This window comes from Entelurus aequoreus, linkage group LG21, assembly GCF_033978785.1.
Source record: "Entelurus aequoreus isolate RoL-2023_Sb linkage group LG21, RoL_Eaeq_v1.1, whole genome shotgun sequence".
In the NCBI taxonomy this organism is placed as follows: domain Eukaryota; kingdom Metazoa; phylum Chordata; class Actinopteri; order Syngnathiformes; family Syngnathidae; genus Entelurus; species Entelurus aequoreus.
The window spans coordinates 28,708,052-28,726,881 of NC_084751.1; the positions used below are offsets into that span (position 1 = coordinate 28,708,052).

Below are 18,830 nucleotides of genomic sequence, written 5' to 3' on the forward strand. Positions count from 1 at the left end.
GACGCCATTGAAACTAACTTAGTTACGGAACCTCGACAGAGCTATGCTAAAAACATTAGCTCTACACCTACGCCAGCTCTCATCTGCTCATCACGACCCGTGCTCACCTGCGTTCCAGCGATCGACGGTACGACGAAGGACTTCACCCGATCACAGATGCGGTCGGCGGCCCGGAGACAGAGGAAGTCAAGGTGAGGTCGCCGGCTAGCGCGTCTGCTATCCATCTCAAAGTCCTCCTGGTTGTGTTGCTGTAGTCCGCCGCTAATACACCGATCCCACCTACAACTTTCTTCTTTGCAGTCTCCATTGTTCATTAAACAAATTGCAAAAGATTCACCAACACAGATGTCCAGTATACTGTGGAATTTTGAGATGAAAACAGAGCTTTTTGTATTGGATTCAATGGGCTCCGAATACTTCCGCTTCAACGATTAACGTCACACGCAAACGTCATCATATCGAAACGTTTTCAGCCGGAAGTTTGCCGGGAAATTTAAAATTGCACTTTATAAGTTAACCCGGCCGTATTGGCATGTGTTGCAATGTTAAGATTTCATCATTGATATATAAACTATCAGACTGCGTGGTCGGTAGTAGTGGGTTTCAGTAGACCTTGAAGGTGAAGGCAAAACCGGGGCTTCACCTGCCATCATGGAAAGAAAAAATATGTAAAAAGAAAAAATAATAATTAAATTGTTATATGTATCCAGTGATTATACTATAAAGTTTTTTTTCCATTTAACTTCACCAGTTTTAGATCATTTTTATTCAAAATCGCTGAATTTTCACATTTGCCGTTCAAATACTGAGAAGAGACGGTGCGGTGATCAGCAGCCAGTTGAGGCACGTCACTGCGTTGTGCCTCAACATGGATTGCGGACTCGGCTAACTGCTGGCTTGCTGTGCAGTGAGACCGTATTGCTATATGAACTATATTATACATTTCCATAGTTTAGTTAGCTGAGGTATATAATGTACAGTGTATTTTGTCAACAACTGTATGTGTGTAACGTATTTCTTGTGCTGAGCGATCATAAAACTTCTGCGAAGACTCACTGGCTGAGGCTAGCCTCGCAGTAATCCCGCCTCCTTGTGCCGGTGCACCCCCGCCGTAGAAAACGGGGGGGAGGGGGGGTGCATGTTATATCAACTAAAGCCCACACTTAAACTTTCCACGTGCAAGATTGAATCTATTGTAACCTATTTTTATGGGCTTTCCTCTTTGTGATGTTAATTCCTGTTACACGCTGTTATACAGTATATGCCTTGCGCTCTTATTTTGAAGGCGCTAAGAGCGGAAGTGATGACACGTTGGAGTGGAGCGGAGGTTTTTGAAAGAAGGTAAATAAAGTGGTCCTCGTGTAAACTGGAGCTTCCGTGTTTATTATTTTGTAGTTTCATACAGTATAGGCGACATTTATAAACCCTCGGTTACACTATTTAAAAAAGTTATTTTATAAGAAGCCAAAAAGTGCAAAAACAATAATGTTCATGTTGGAGGAGTTGTGAATGACCGCAGGGCCACAACATTAGGTACACCTGCAGACTGCAGCACGGATTTCATATTTCATTCATTCACAACTCCTCCAACACGAACATTATTGTTTTTGCACTTTTTGGCTTTTTATTAAATAACTTTTTTAAATAGATTAAATCTTGCACGTGGAAAGTTTAAGTGTGGGCTTTAGTTGATTTAACACTCCCGTCAGGGGGTGCATTCTACGACGGGAGTGCATTAATCCAGCACAACAGCGGGGCATGGACTTCATTTATAAGTAAAGGTAAGACCATAATAACGTTTTTTTTTATTAAATATGCTTTTTTGTGTGCTACAGTTTGTATGTGTAAAGTTAAAGTTAAGTTAAAGTACCAATGATTGTCACACACACACAAGGTGTGGTGAAATTTGTCCTCTGCATTTGACCCATCCCCTTGTTCACCCCCTGGGGGCAGCAGCGGCACCGCGCCCAGGAATAATTTTTGGTGATTTAACCCCCAATTCCAACCCTTGATGCTGAGTGCCAAGCAGGGAGAATGCTGGTATGAGCTTTTAAACATAATCCGTTAACTGCTGCCAATCAAATGGTGAATAAGATACTCTTTAGGGTTTATATGTTTGTAAATCTGACTGTGATGAAGTCAGTGCCTCACCAGCCATGAACCTCACCGCACGTCACTGCTAGATACCTAGATTGATTGTTGTAAAATTGTTTACTTTCACATGTCCATTAAAGATGTGACTAATTTATGATGGCTCAGGTGTGATTCACTATAATAGGGCCCCCCAGCACACTGGTTTCCAGTTAATTGGAATACCACGACACTGGATATTGTTCAGATAAGTAAAATGTAATTTAAGAACTTGCACACAAAGCAACTATGACGTGCGCATTTTCCGCTAGGTCGCGTTGCACCGCCAGACGGAGGGGTGAGGGGGCCTTAAACAATGGCATTGTGGGTGTGTGTGTGGACAGGGATAAGGTTAGGTGGGATATACCCTGTATAACCTTAGCCGGCTTAGTGTAGAAGCAGCCTAAAGGGTCGATTTTTGGCCCACAGCTCGTTTTACATTAACCCTCGGCATATTCTGAGATGTAAATATATTGATTATTAATGAGATACATTATTAGATATATTTTACTATTTTGGTTTGGCCTCATCATTAGATTTTTATATAAAAGTCCAGGCTCAAAATCAGGCTTTCAGTCTGAGAATAGAAGAGAGGTGTTGAGCAGACAGAGAGTGATAACATCAAATTGCAGTAGAACAAGGACAAGGACACACTGTGTATGTGGCGTGCATGCGTGTGCGCATGTGTGTGTGACCAGTGGGAGTGAGTAAAGATAGAGCTGTCTGGATAGTGATTTACTGATAGCAAGAGAGTAGAGGTACCACTGAAAGGGAATCGATGAGTAGGAAAGCAAAAGAGAGAGACATAAACGAGAAAGTGAAAAGGGTGGAAGGAGGTAAGTGTGGACAGATGAGGACTGAGGAATGTGTGACAACGACAACTGATAGATGAAGAAAGTAGAAGACAGAAGACACACAAAGACAGTACAATTTGCGGACGACACCACCCCTCATCGGGCTCATCTCGGATGGCGAAGAGTCCAACTACAGGAGAGAGGTGGACAGGCTGGCGTCCTGGTGCAGCCTCAACAACCTGGAGCTGAACGCCCAGAAAACAGTGGAGATGATCTTGGACTTCAGGAAAGTCAAAGCCCCACCATCCCCCCTCACCCTGATTGACTCTTCCACCCCAGTCTCCATTGTGGACTCCATCCGTTTCTTTGGCACCACCATCACCCAGTGGGAGCCGACCATCAGCTCCCTCATCAAGAAGGCCCAGCAGAGGATGTACTTCCTGCGGCAGCTGAAGAAACTGAAGGTGCAGACCGAGATGCTGGTGCAGTTCTACTCAGCCATCACCGTGTGGTTCCCCGGCGCCACAGTCAGGGACAAGCATCGACTGCAGCGCAACGTATGTGCTGCTGAGAAGGTTATTGGCTGCAAACTCCCACCCCTCCAGGACCTGTTCTCCTCCAGGACCAGGAGGCGTGTGGGTCGGATCACAGCTGACTCTTCTCACCCTGGACACAAATTATTCTCCCCTCTCCCCTCAGGCAGGAGACTACGGTCCAACCAGACCCACACCTCCCGCCACCTGAACAGTTTTTTCCCCTCGGCCATCAGGCACATGAACTATAACAAGATCTGATAGCTCAGTTACAGATCATGTTATTCTATTCTGTGTTATATGTGTTTTATGTTGCACGATTGCGCCAAGTAAAATTCCTAGTTTGTGAACCCGTTCTCAAACAATGGCAATAAAAACTCTTCTTCTGATTCTGAATAAATACACGCTACTACAGTTTTTATTGCAGATGCATTCATTAGAAGCACCAAGGAGAAATACCATACCATACCATACCAATCTAAGTGTTTAATTCTAATACGAAATGTGGTTTAGTACTTGGTGTCGAAAGTACTGTTGGCAAACAGAGATGAACCTTATAGTTGAAGTACTTGTAGTTTCTTGTAGTTGTAGTAATCCACAGTCGTGTCCTTGAGGTCAGTTATTTGGTCTCTCCCAAGGTGGTGTCGAGGTTTGACTGAAGATAGTGTTTGTGTGTCAGGTGTATTTTATACCAAAATGAGTTGAGTTTAGGGGTGCTTTCTTAAAGGGGACTACAATAAAAAAGGATATGTGGAGTCAGAATGTGTGCTGTTTGGTAGGGCAGTGTTTTTCCAAATTTTTTGAGTCAAGGCATATTTTTTGCGTTGAAAAAATCCGGAGGCACACCACCAGCAGAAATCATAAAAAAACGAAACTCAGTTGACAGTAAAAAGTCGTTGTCGCAATTGTTGGATATGACTTTAAACCATAACCAACCATGCATCACTATAGCTCTTGTCTCAAAGTAGGTGTACTGTCACGACCTGTCACATCACCTGAGTTTTTTGCTGTTTTCCTGTGTGTAGTGTTTTAGTTCTTGTCTTGCGCTCCTATTTTGGTGTTTTTTCTTTTTTTTGGGTATTTTCTTGCAGCAGTTTCCTGTGTTCCTTTGAGCGATATTTCCCACATCTACTTTGTTTTAGCAATCAAGAATATTTCAGTTGTTTTTATCCTTCTTTGCGGGGACAGTGTTGATTGTCATGTCATGTTTGGATGTACATTGTGGACGCCGTCTTTGCTCCACAGTAAGTATTTGCTGTCGTCCAGCGTTCTGTTTTTGTTTAGTTTGTACTTTGTAGCCAGTTCAGTTTTAGTTTCGTTCTGCATAGCCTTCCTTAAGCTTCAATGCCTTTTCTTAGGGGCACTCACCTTTTGTGTATTGTTGGTTTAAGCATTAGACACCTTTTTACCTGCATGCTAGGGATGGGCGATACCACACTTTTAGGATTCGATACGATATCGATACTTTTTCTTGCATTTTCATCGATACCGATACCAATACCATTAATTTCTTATTGGCAATTTTTGTCAGTCAAAAATATTATTGCTATTGTTATTATTTAAGACAAATCACAAGACAAATACAGACCATTTATACCACATTCATTATGGTCAATATAAAATAAAAGTAAAATCAAAATAAATAACATAAATATGAAAAATAAATTAAATATAAACAAAAATATACGCATTTTCACTTTTTTTATTTCTCAAAAAAAAGTATTGGTAGAAAAAGCTTAAAAAAACATTTATTCATAACAATGTTATGTTTCAAACCTCTTTGTGGAAGTAAACTTATAACACTTCTCTGAAGCAAAGTCAATCATTTCCTTATCACAATAAACTAGGATTTCCTTGTCCTATAAACCTGCATACGAAAGACAGTTCCCTGAGAAAATGAACTTGGAAAAATGATCTACAAAAATGTCTGACACCATCGCACCTTTAGTGTACTCGAGATATGTCGTCACACGTCACACTTTACTGAAGTCTCAGATTGCTGTTCAGGAAAAGTAACAACACTGTCGGCTGGCTGTGTGTGTGTTGCACGTTGCCGACGCTCATTCGCTGTCTCCTGTGACGTGACTGGGCCAGCTTTATACTCTGCCAGGTACAGGGGTGTTCCAGCACATAGTAAGTTAAGTAAGTAATCAAAAACATCTGAAAGTGATGCTTGCACCCCCCACACGCCGTTTTTTGGTTTATATCGATACTTTTTTCACAAAAGTGATGCCAAATAAGTAGCGTGTGAGTATCGATATATCGATACCACAGGATCGATACGCACATCCCTACTGCACGCTGCCTTCCACTGTTTCCGACATCTACAAAGCAATTAGCTACCGGCTGCCACCTACTGATATGGAAGAGTATTACACGGTTACTGTGCTGAGCTCTAGACAGCACCGACACTCAACAACAACAAATGATGTGTTGTTGTTAATAATAACAATTACTGGTTCGCGAAAAATATTTTTAACCCAAATAGGTGAAATTAGATAATCTCCCACGGCACACCAGACTGTATCTCACGGCACACTAGTATGCCGCGGTACAGTGGTTGAAAAACACTTTGGTAGGGGATCAAATATTTTTTTCACTCAGTTTTACTCAATCAAATATAAACAAAATGTTCAACCTTTATTATTATTATTATTATTATTATTATTATTATTTTTCTTTCGGTATTTCTTTCTTGAAATAAATCCAACATAAACATGTAATATCTTTGTAACGGGGCATACGAACAAATTCAGCATCGAATTAAATACTTATTTTGTGTACAAGCTCTCTGATTCAACTCATAAATGTGTCACAGGCTCTGGGTTAGTTGGAATCATTACTTTAGGCTTATGCATATTTGAATAATTAATATATAATAGTTCTTAAAAGTCCTTCTAGCTCTGACTGTGCAACGTCTACATTGGTTGAATTTGAATGTTTAGAGGCCTCAGTAGAAAATATTAATTTCTTACTGAAGACGTTTGATCATTTTCAATAAGAGGCTGTTTTATGATGTAACTTGCTGCACTTACTGTAGCCTATGCTGAGACTTCCCGGGAACGCCCGCAGGCGGAGAGGGACGTTTTGGACCATACAAACTGCCTCTCTGATCAGGATGAAAGCCTGTTTAGCGGCATCAACATCAAATGCAAGTAAAAGCCTGCCGCTCGCTGCCATCTGAGCTCTTTTGCGAGATTATACATAAGAACACTAAAACAAACAGGTGAACGCACAATAAATGAAATATATGTAATCCAGAAACGTTCTATGAGGTGGACGTACTGACGAACAAGAATATTTATTATGTTGACATGGTGACATCTAATGTAAAGGGAAAAGTACATTTCATATTTAAACTGATACGGTACCAATTTGTGGTACCTGGTAATCAATTCCTGCACACACAATTATTAACTTTTAGATGTGTTTACAGGGTTTCTACGGGTTATTAAAAAGCATTAACAGTAATAATATGGATTTTATGAAAATTAAGGCCTAAAATGGCATTAAAAAGCATTAAATCAATCAATCAAAGTTTATTTATATAGCCCTAAATCACAAATGTCTCAAAGGGCTGCACAAGCCACAACGACATCAGATCCCACATCAGGGCAAGAAAAAACTCAACACAATGGGATACAATGAGAAACCTTGGAGGGGACCGCAGATGTGGGGACCCCCCCGCTCCCCATGGGCGACCGGTGCAATTGACATCGAGTGGATCTATTTAATAGTGTGAGAGTACAGTCCATAGTGGGGCCAGCAGGGGATCTTTTTGAGCGGAGACAAGTCAGCAGCGCAGAGACGTCCCCAACAGATGCACAGATGAGTGGTCCACCCCGTGTCCCGACTTTGAACAGCTAACGCTCATCTGTGGTCACCTAATAACCTCTCCATGCAGGAGAGGGGGGCAGAGCATAAAATAGACGGCAGATCAACTGGTCTAAAAGGGGGTCTTTTTAAAGGCTAGCATATACAAATGAGTATTAAAGATGGGACTTAAACGCTTCTACCGAGGTAGCATCTCTAGCTGTTACCGGGAGGGCATTCCAGAGTACTGGAGCCCGATGTGACGTCCAGAGGCATTATAAGCATTTCATACAATTGTAGGCCTGGGCAGAGAGTCAATATGTCAATTAATGGAACAATAAATGAAAATGTTCTTAATAGCTTTGAATTGAATGAATTGCTATGAATTGCTATGTCCGTGTTTGTTTATTTTCTTCGTCTCTGGCTTTCAAAATGAATACAAAAGGTCCCACTCTGTGCATCGCTCTCAGCACCTGAGCATGTTTATTTGACAGTAGAATTAAATGAGCAGATTAAAGCTCTTGTCAATCATCCAAAATCTTTGTTTTGGAATGAGCAGGTGGGACCGCTCGCTTATACATACAGAATACACGGACATCACCTCACTAGTCACTATTTGGGATTTGTTATATATTGTATATATTATATAAAAATATAATATAATATGATAATATAATATATCTGTATACATTATATACTGTATATATAATATGTAAATTTTACATACATGTTATATTTTATATTGCTACTATGATACATTTTTAGTCTACTTAATACTTGCATTATCCTTTCCATCCTTTGAAACTGAGCTACAGTGTGGAACAATTTTCCTTGTGGATCAATAAAGTTTGTCCAAGTCTAAGTCCAAGTAATGAAAGTTAGGAGGAAAAGAGATAAATATTTCATCGTCCAACTGAAAGAGCAACATCAATCAATCAATCAATGTTTATTTATATAGCCCTAAATCACAAGTGTCTCAAAGGGCTGTACAAGCCACAACGACATCCTCGGTACAGAGCCCACATACGGGCAAGGAAAAACTCACCCCAGTGGGACGTCGGTGAATGACTATGAGAAACCTTGGAGAGGACCGCATATGTGGGTAACCCCCCCCCTCTAGGGGAGACCGAAAGCAACGGATGTCGAGTGGGTCTGACATAACATTGTGAAAGTCCAGTCCACAGTGGATCCAACACATCAGCGGGAGTCCAGTCCACAGCGGGGCCAACAGGAAACCATCCCGAGCGGAGACGGGTCAGCAGCGCAGAGATGTCCCCAACCGATGCACAGGCTAGTGGTCCACCCGGGGTCCCGGCTCTGGACAGCCAGCACTTCATCCATGGCCACCGGACCTATGCAACTCCCCCTCGCAAGGGACAGGGGAGAAGAGGAGAGAAGAAAAGAAACGGCAGATCAACTGGTCTAAAAAAGGGGGGGTCTATTTAAAGGCTAGATTATACAAATGAGTTTTAAGATGGGACTTAAATGCTTCTACTGAGGTAGCATCTCTAACTGTTACCGGGAGGGCATTCCAGAGTACTGGAGCCCGAATAGAAAACGCTCTATAGCCCGCAGACTTTTTTTTGGCTCTGGGAATCACTAATAAGCCGGAGTTCTTTGAACGCAGATTTCTTGTCGGGACATATGGTACAATACAATCGGCGAGATAGGCTGGAGCTAAACCGTGTAATATTTTATACGTAAGTAGTAAAACCTTAAAGTCGCATCTTAAGTGCACAGGAAGCCAGTGCAAGTGAGCCAGTATAGGCGTAATATGATCAAACTTTCTTGTTTTTGTCAAAAGCCTTGCAGCCGCATTTTGTACCAACTGTAATCTTTTAATGCTAGACATAGGGAGGCCCGAAAATAATACGTTACAGTAATCGAGACGAGACGTAACGAACGCATGAATAATGATCTCAGCGTCGCTAGTGGACAAGATGGAACGAATTTTAGCGATATTACGGAGATGAAAGAAGGCCGTTTTAGTAACACTCTTAATGTGTGACTCAAACGAGAGAGTTGGGTCGAAGATAATACCCAGATTCTTTACCGAGTCGCCTTGTGTAATTGTTTGGTTGTCAAATGTTAAGGTGGTATTATTAAATAGATGTTGGTGTCTAGCAGGACCGATAATCAGCATTTCCGTTTTCTTAGCGTTGAGTTGCAAAAAGTTAGCGGACATCCATTGTTTAATTTCATTAAGACACGCCTCCAGCTGACTACAGTCCGGCGTGTTGGTCAGCTTTAGGGGCATGTAGAGTTGAGTGTCATCAGCATAACAGTGAAAGCTAACACCGTACTTGCGTATGATGTCACCCAGCGGCAGCATGTAAATACTAAAGAGTGCAGGGCCAAGAACCGAACCCTGGGGAACTCCGCACGTTACCTTGACATAGTCCGAGGTCACATTGTTATGGGTGACGCACTGCATCCTGTCAGTAAGATAAGAGTTAAACCAAGACAAGGCTAAGTCTGACATACCAATACGTGTTTTGATACGCTCTAATAAAATATTATGATCGACGGTATCGAAAGCGGCGCTAAGATCAAGAAGCAGCAACATAGATGACGCATCAGAATCCATCGTTAGCAATAGATCATTAGTCATTTTTGCGAGGGCTGTCTCCGTAGAGTGATTTGCCCTGAAACCGGATTGAAAAGGTTCACAGAGATTGTTAGTCACTAAGTGTTCATTTAGCTGCTGTGCAACAGTTTTTTCGAGAATTTTGGAAATAAACGGAAGGTGGGAGACCGGTCGGTAGTTTACCATGAGGTCAGGATCGAGGTTAGGTCTTTTGAGCAGAGGATGAATAACCGCTTTTTTGAATGCTAGGGGAACAGTGCCGGAGGAAAGTGATAAGTTTATCATATTTAACACTGATGGACCTAATAATACAAACAGTTCCTTGATAAGTTTCCCAGGAAGTGGGTCAAGTAAACATGTTGTTTGTTTTATCCCACTTACACGCTGTAATAATTCCTCTAATGTTATTTCATCAAAAATAGAGAGACTATTTTGGAGGGCAGTGTCCGTCGTATATACAGTCGTATTTGTGTTAATAGAGCCCAGTTGTAGCTGGGATGCGTTGTCTTTAATCTCCTTTCTAATGAGTTCAATTTTCTTATTAAAGAAATTCATAAAATCATCTGCCGAGTGGGTGGAGCTACTGGGAGGAGTCCCTTGTTGGGTTAGCGATGCTACTGTACTAAACAGAAATTTAGGATCGTTTTTGTTGAGGCGGATGAGATTTGAGTAGTATTTAGTTTTAGCTAAGGTAAGCATGCGTTTATAAGTTATTAAACTATCACTCCATGCTTGATGGGAAACCTCAAGTTTACATGAGCCCATCAACACAGACGGATGAACTAGCAAGTATGCCGTGATGGCATTGGCAACAAAAATGACAACAAAACAAACCACCCTACCCAAAGTTTCCAATTGGGGAAATGTAGATAAACAAACTAATCTGAGCGTGTCAGTAAAAACAGGCAATATTGTTTTAATAATAAGGGTGGATCAGTGTGGGTTTTAATCGAATAGGTTTACATAAAACAAATATTTAAGTGAAAGAAACATTGTCAGTCTTTGTAGTTTCCACATATAGTTTCCACATCAGAGAAGTTTAAGTTGCATTCTGAATCAGCAACAAGGTCATTGTTAATTTCAATGTCTTGATGTTTTGGAAGATAGTCACACTAATGTGAGGTCAGATTCACCATTAGAAACACTGCAGCAGAGCCCTATTAGCCGCAATGAAACTGCAGTTCCAACTCACCTGCAGATTTCATTGCAAAATCTATAAACCATCACCGCATCCGTAGTTTTCCTTTGTGTTTTACTACCTTTGTTGTCTAACAATCTCTTTATGGTGCGCTCACGCTACAAATGTGGCTTGATCAAAGTGTAAGGCCGCCTCGGGGATACAAATTGGCTCTTGGCTATAAATAACACCTTGTGCAGAGCAGTTTAGCTCCACATAAATGTGCAGGAAAATGGGCACCGCTTGTATTTTGATAAAACGTGTTGACAGACAGGCAGTAAAGCAAATCTGCTGTTGGGGTAAACAATGCTTGTTTTAGTGCTGCACAGAGTACTGTGAGTATGTTGTGAGTATGGACACAATTTGGGATATTTAAATGGGAACTGCACTTCTTTTGGAATTTTACCTATTATTCACAATCCTTATGTCAGAGAAAAAACACATATGTTTTTCTTTTTCATGCATTCTAACTAGTAAATAAATACGATCAAAACTCAGTTTACAATGGAGCCAATGGGAGTAACTGTATTCTGCCTATAAAATGCTCAAAAACATCCAAACTCCTCCATTAAGGTTTTATATACACATTTTAAGCATTTGGCGTCACATTAATTTCAGAAAGGCATCACAACATTCGCGTTTTCCTTCACAACATCACTGTTTACTACTCACTGCAGATTTTAACAAACTAACAAACATAATAATACATTACTTACTGTATGTACACTGACTGCTGTCATTAGGATGCCAACTGCAGGGATGTTCATATAGTCCAATGCAGATCAATAATTCCAATGCATATTAACGCGTAATGCTTGCAAAGAAAAAAAGGGGGTGGAACCAAGCGCAGACCAGGCGTCTTTTCGTGTTTTTCTTGTCACTACTGGGTCGAAATTAGATGCCACAGTGTACCAACTCGTCAGAGTATGTCTTAATCCTTCTACTATCCAGGTGAGAGGTATTATTTATGATCCAGAATAAACTTTTGAGCGCCGATGCATGTTAGCAGCTCACCGCAGCCATGATGTCAAAATAGCAGCACAAACTGTTAGCTCACTGTGATCACGACACTGCTAAAAATAGTTTGTCTGCATTATATATTATAACAATATAACTAAAACTTGGTGGATATTCGAGTGACAAAATGAAAATGGAGTATTGATGGCGCTTTTTGAATGTTTTTTTTACAATTATTTGTGGGAGTAATAGAGGACTTTTATTTATGTTTAATTACAAGTTAGAATGCATTAAAAAAAAATATATATATATATATATATATATATATATATATATATATATATATATATATATATATATATATATATATATATATATATATATATATATATATATATATATCTGTCTTCATGTTTTTCATAAGGATTGTGAATGATTGGCAAAATCCCCCCCAAAAAAGTGCAGTTCCCCTTTAAGAACACTTTTGTCTATTAAAAATGACAGACGAGCCGAGCCTTTGAAAACTGAGTTTGCTAACATGAAGTACATCATCTTCATTCATTCTTCATTTCTTTCCTTAAAACTTTAGCTACAAGTTACTGTAACTTTCTTTTAGATAGTTCTGAAGTGTGTGTATGTATATATATATATATATATATATATATATATATATATATATATATATATATATACATATATATATATATATATATATATATATATATATATTTATACATATATATATTTATACACATATACAAATATGTATATATGTATATATATATATATATATATATATATATATATATATATATATATATATATATATACACATTACATTACAGCCCTATATACACATATACACATATATATATATATATATATATATATATATATATATATATATATATATATATATATATATATATATATATGTATATATATAAAAGGGCTGTCAAACAATTAAAATATTTAATCACGATTAATTGCATTTTGTTCATAATTAGTTTAAAATTAATCACAGGTATAATTTTTCATCATTAATAAGTGTACCCTAGACTGATAATTTTCAGCGGGGGAGGCTTCATATTGCTGCATGACAATGTTTTAACGTTCTCTATTAATTAATAAAAATGTACGGTAATTGTGAGCCTGCTAGTCATTCTGTAATTGAGGACTCGACCAGAAAATTTTATAAAAAAATGTACACAATATTTTAGCTAGCAAGAAATCGGCCGTTAAAAAAAATTGTGCCATTGTTGGAAGTTAACACATTATTATCGCGTTAACTTTGACAGCCCTAAAATATGTATGTACAGTCGTGGTCAAAAGTTTACATACACTTGTAAAGAACATAATGTCATGGCTGTCTTGAGTTTCCAATAATTTCTGCAACTCTTATTTTCTTGTGATAGAGTGATTGGAGCACATACTTGTTGGTCACAAAAAACATTCATGAAGTTTGGTTCTTTTATGAATGTATTATGGGTCTACTGAAAATGTGACCAAATCTGCTGGGTCAAAAGTATACATACAGTAATGATAATATTTGGTTACATGTCCCTTGGCAAGTTTCACTGCAATAAGGCACTTTTGGTAGCTATCCACAAGCTTCTGGCAAACTTCTGGTTGAATTTTTGACCACTCCTCTTGACAAAATTGGTGCAATTCAGCTAAATTTGTTGGTTTTCTGACATGGACTTGTTTCTTCAGCATTGTCCACACAGGACTTTGGGAAGGCCATTCTAAAACCTTCATTCTAGCCTTCCGCCCGAGTACAGCTGGGATAGGCTCCAGCCGCCCCTGTGACCCAGCGAGGCACAATCAGTAGAAAATAGATGGGATGAACATTTTAAAGATATAATTAACATATCTACAACATACCCTTGTTTGCCCGTGTAGCTTAGCATGCCCCTTCTGATTGTTCTTACTCGTTGTATAACATGTTTAAAACCTCATTCTCTAGTGATAATAGTACTTTAATTTAAATCAAGTTTATTTGCCGCAATGGAGGTGATGATTATTAACTTAGCCAGGCAGCTCCACACTGTGTGCTGTATGAACATACACAGTTAGCTGCTAGGTACCTATGTCAGCCAGAATAATAAATCATCAGCCAGAGGAGATCAGCTTTTTTGATCGGCATTGAAAGGCATCAATCGGCTTAGGACATACTTTTGCATCGAAATCCGCCGATACTCTTAACTGCTCTGTGAGAATGAAACTCCTTTTGTCAGATCCGAGCACTCATTGCCAAATGGGTCCCATGTGGCCCTACTTTGCTAATCCATACAAATATCGATATTGATACCCCCTTGTTACTAGTCCAAGTATCACATCGATACTAGTGTATGAGATCTATTTTCTTTAGTACTCTTCTGTTTATTTTCCACGCAAATGTGTGTTTAATTGTGTTCATGTTATTATATTAACACATTGTTTACAAAGTCCAACGGAAATGTTGTTCGACACTGAAGTTTGTTTACAAATTTTTGCACCATTGACTTTATTTCGCCGAAACAATTGTTCGCAATAAAATAAAAACATTTTGTTGATATTGTTGTTAGAATCGGCAATACTGTGAGTGGCCTTGCATTTACTACGTTTCAAAGTGATACCAATATTTACCCATTTTTGTGTTTTTATTTTGATAAAAATAAATATTCATAGATATAATAATATGCATGCCTCTCATCTGCTCTTCCTCCTTCCTGCAGGGTATGAGGGCTCCTCGTCATCATCTTCCTCATTAAGTCCTGGACGTTTTGTGGACTTTACATTCACCCAGGAGCCTCAGGACACTGTGACGGTGCGAGGTGGCGTGCTGCAGCTCGACTGCCGAGCCCACTCAGACATGGCGACCGGAAGCCCCACCATCACATGGCGGAAGGATGGCGTGCTACTCAGTGCCTTGGTGGATGATCGGCGGCAGGAGCTGTCCAATGGATCGCTGCTGGTTGAGAATATTGTACACTCACGGCACCACCGTCCTGATGAAGGGGAGTACCAGTGCCTTGCCACACTGGATGGCCTTGGAAGTATTGTGAGCCGGATCGCTAAAGTCACCGTGGCAGGTAAGATCATATTTTCATAAACATTTAAAATGTTTTCAAGGTGTGGTAGATGACGTCAGTTGAAGTCGAACAGCCTAAAAATACATAAAATACAATTTTACTAATTACCCTATATTTAGATTAGTTCCCTTCCAGAAGGTCATGTTATTTTATTTTTATATTGCACGAGATCACAAAGAAGTCATCTATATTTCCCCGCACAAAATTCAATAACATACTTCATTGTTTTTATTAATCAAGGCATTAAAATTCATTGTTCAGGAACTTGGTGACATTTGCACTGTGATGGACAGCACGAGTGAATTGACTAAATATATTTTGGAGAGCTAAAACAAAAAATAACAAAATGGAATTGTCTTTTAACTACCATATTTTCCGGGCCATAGGGCGCACCAGATTACAAGGCGCACTGCCGATGAATGGTCTAGTTTATGATATTTTTTCATATATAAGGCGCACCGGAATATAGGGCGCATTAAAGGAGTCTTTTTTTTTTTCTAAATTGAAAACACTTCCTTATGGTCTACATAACATGTAATGGTGGTTCTTTGTTCAAACTGTTGCATAGATTATGTTTTACAGATCATCTTCAAGCCGCTTTCTGACAATCGCTTCAGGATGCGCCTTTTTGTGGGCGGTCTTATTTACGTGGCTCACCTTCGGCAGCGTCTTCTCCCCGTCATCTTTGTTATAGCGGTGTAGCGTGCAAGGACGGGTGTGGAAGAAGTGTCAAAAGATGGAGCTAACTGTTTCATAGACATTCAGACTTTATTTAAATCAATAACGGAGCACCATCTCCTCATCCGGAAACAACAATGTGTCCTGTGAAAAACCGTCCGACCGGAACTCTCTAATAACTACAGTTCCTTTGGTGAATAATGTAAACTCACTACATCGGTATGTATTAGCGCTTTCATGGCGAGTTTACTGACAGATATAAGTAGGAACTTTACTCTACTTTATATTAGAAATGGCAACAGCGGAGGATGAATGTCCCATAACAAGAAGATAGTGAAAAAGAAGAAGCTTATCGACTACAGTGTCGCCACGGACTACCATGGTGGACGCGCGCAATTTTTCAGGATTTATGCAGATCCCAAATACAGATCAGCAGGTACCAAAGGTAAGAAACGTTCCTTTTGCATAATATTGCGAAACAAAACGCGAGATAATATGTCTTACCTTATACACACACCATAAAAATACTGGTATGTTGAAGCACATCAAGCGGTGCAGCTTTGTACTTTGTTTTGATGGATTTTTGAGCGCCGTGTGTAATGTTCTATATTTTCAATGGAACATATAAAATGTTGGTGTTGTTTACTTGAGTCATATTGCAGTCTACACTTATCTCTTGTGTATGACTGCCATTATATTGCAGCCTACACTTATCTCTTATGTGTGACTGGCATTTACTGGTCACACTTATAATTACACCATGCACCAAATAAAATAGCTTCGAGGTGGGTAAGCTCAACCAAACGTATTCTTTACATTAGGCGCACCGGGTTATAAGGTGCACTGTTGAGTTTTGAAAAAAATAAAAGATTTTAAGTGTGCCTTATAGTCCGGAAAATACGGTATATTTTAACACATACTAATACTATACTGGTAAATGTATTGCAAAAACATTGAGTCTCCTGACGTCCAAAATAACTTTTTTGAACCACATCTGTCATGATCCCACATGACAGTTTTAGACTTTTGTCATTATTTCCTTATATGTGTTTTGTGTTGTTTTTCTCTAGGTTTGGGTTTTTTCCATTCTGGCACTCTCTCTCTCCTACTGTATGTTGCCACTTCCTGTTTTGAGTGCTGGCCTACACACCTGCCTGTGTTTAGTCATCAGGGGACTCACCTGTCTCTGATCAACAATTAGAATGAGTTATTTATCATCCTTACATTGTGTTGCGTGCACGTCTTTGCCTGTTTTTTCTGCCTTACTGCAAGTGTTTTACGTGTTATATACTGTGTGTATACACCCACGGCCTTGGTCAACGCTGGGGCTGCCTGCTTTACTACTTCTAAGACAATCAAACTTACATTTTAACTACAACCTAATAGTCACAGCGAGTGAAGTATTTTCAAAAACAAAGTTGCAGCAATGCAAACCAGTTAAATTTAGCCAGCGATGCCTAAAGTCCAATGTTGTGGGCACTTTTCCTCAAATCACAAAATCAGTACTCATAAATGTTAAATTGTTGTATTTCTATTCGGTCGTTGCTTGATATCCTAATACAGAGGTATTGCAATTACGAGCGCAATAGTTTTTTATGACCATGCTTGGCACCCCAAAACACCACAGTTTTAACATGTAACATGCCTTTGAAGAAGAAAACATATATTTTTTTAGATAAATATTCTTTGAACATCAGTACAATATTTGTGAAATAAAGTAATTATAATGTACAGCATTTACCTTGGGGACCAATGCATTGTCTGCTTTGAAAATCGAAAACTAGGAAATGGTTTATGTTGCACACAGGCAACTTTGAGTGACAAACCAGAAAGTCAGAGTTGACAGCAACAGACGTCTGTATAAAACTGGGTGAGCAAGGCTTAAGCTCGCCTGTCCAGTCAGAAGAAAAAAACTAATTGAAACACGTTGGGCAGACCATTAAGGAACTTCTTATTATATTTTCATGGATTAGTGTCTGTTGTGTGGATGTTTCGCACTCATGGCGCTGCGGTCGGGCTGCTTCGCCGAGTCTGTTAAATGGTAGGACATATTTTTAATGGTTGTTTTGGTCAGTTCCGGTGGTTGGAAAGCAGGGTTGTATCAATCTCTCTCTGACAAACTATTTTTTAGTGGCGCATTGGTCACGGAGACGTAACTAGCTTATGCTGCTTTTTTTAACATACTAGCCCGCGAGTTTCCTGCTGCTGCTGCTGTGCAGATCGCGTCTCAGCTTGTCAAATGTATTCTGGATTATAAATCATGCCTCTCATTTGGATAATAGGAGGATTTAGCCATGAATCAAAAAGTTGTTCATCTGTGACATTCAATTTATACCCAGAGATGGAGAGAAAGAAACAAAAATGTAATTTGCGGCTGCAACTTTTCTTTTTAACCCGTTGTGTCATTATGATTAATTATTAATCAATACGGGAAATAAGAGCATCCTATCAGTTGTCATCCCAGAGAGAGCAGGCATTGTACAGTAAGTGATCGTTTTATTATGTTTGTAGCCTATTTCTCTTGTTTAGCACTTAACAACACTGCTACACGATGTTACAGTGTTTCACTAAAGCAGGATCTATTTTGCACACAGGATCTGAAACTTGTAGCTCATACCACTTATATTCAGGCTAAAAAATGTAAGGTTCTGATCATATTTTTTACCGAAATAATCGTTGGCTCTCACAATGTCTGCTCTGTTCATGCACTAAATTAGTCCGATTTCTCGAATAATTTGGCTCTAAATGAGCCCCCTAGAGCCCATGGAAACACTTTAATCCGATCGGTTTTTGAAAAGTCGGACTAACACACCTGGATAATGCGATTGAAAACCAGATCTCTCGAGGGAGTGTTTACGACCGAGGGGACCCTTCGTGTCGTGCATGCGCCAGTCTCAAAGTACGGCATATAACCCGGAAGCAGATACCATTCAATAAAAACAGCAACAATTGTAATGAAGAAGTCCTTTGGACCTGCATCTGCTCCAATACATTCTTGATAGTAGCGTCATGTTCGCCACGCAATCCCAGATCACTTCTTGATGCTGTCTACTATTTAACATCAGCATAGCCATTAGAAACATAATA

General features: G+C 39.5%; 1 protein-coding gene across 1 annotated transcript in view; it reads left to right on the forward strand.

The window, feature by feature from the left end:
* The window catches only part of LOC133638614 (netrin receptor DCC-like), a 321,291-nt gene that overhangs the window by 174,626 nt on the left and 127,835 nt on the right, over positions 1-18,830 (forward strand). The window contains exon 2 of the mRNA XM_062031403.1: positions 14,709-15,065. Within this exon, the coding sequence (XP_061887387.1) occupies positions 14,709-15,065 (357 nt within the window). The remainder of the gene's footprint in view (positions 1-14,708; positions 15,066-18,830) is intronic.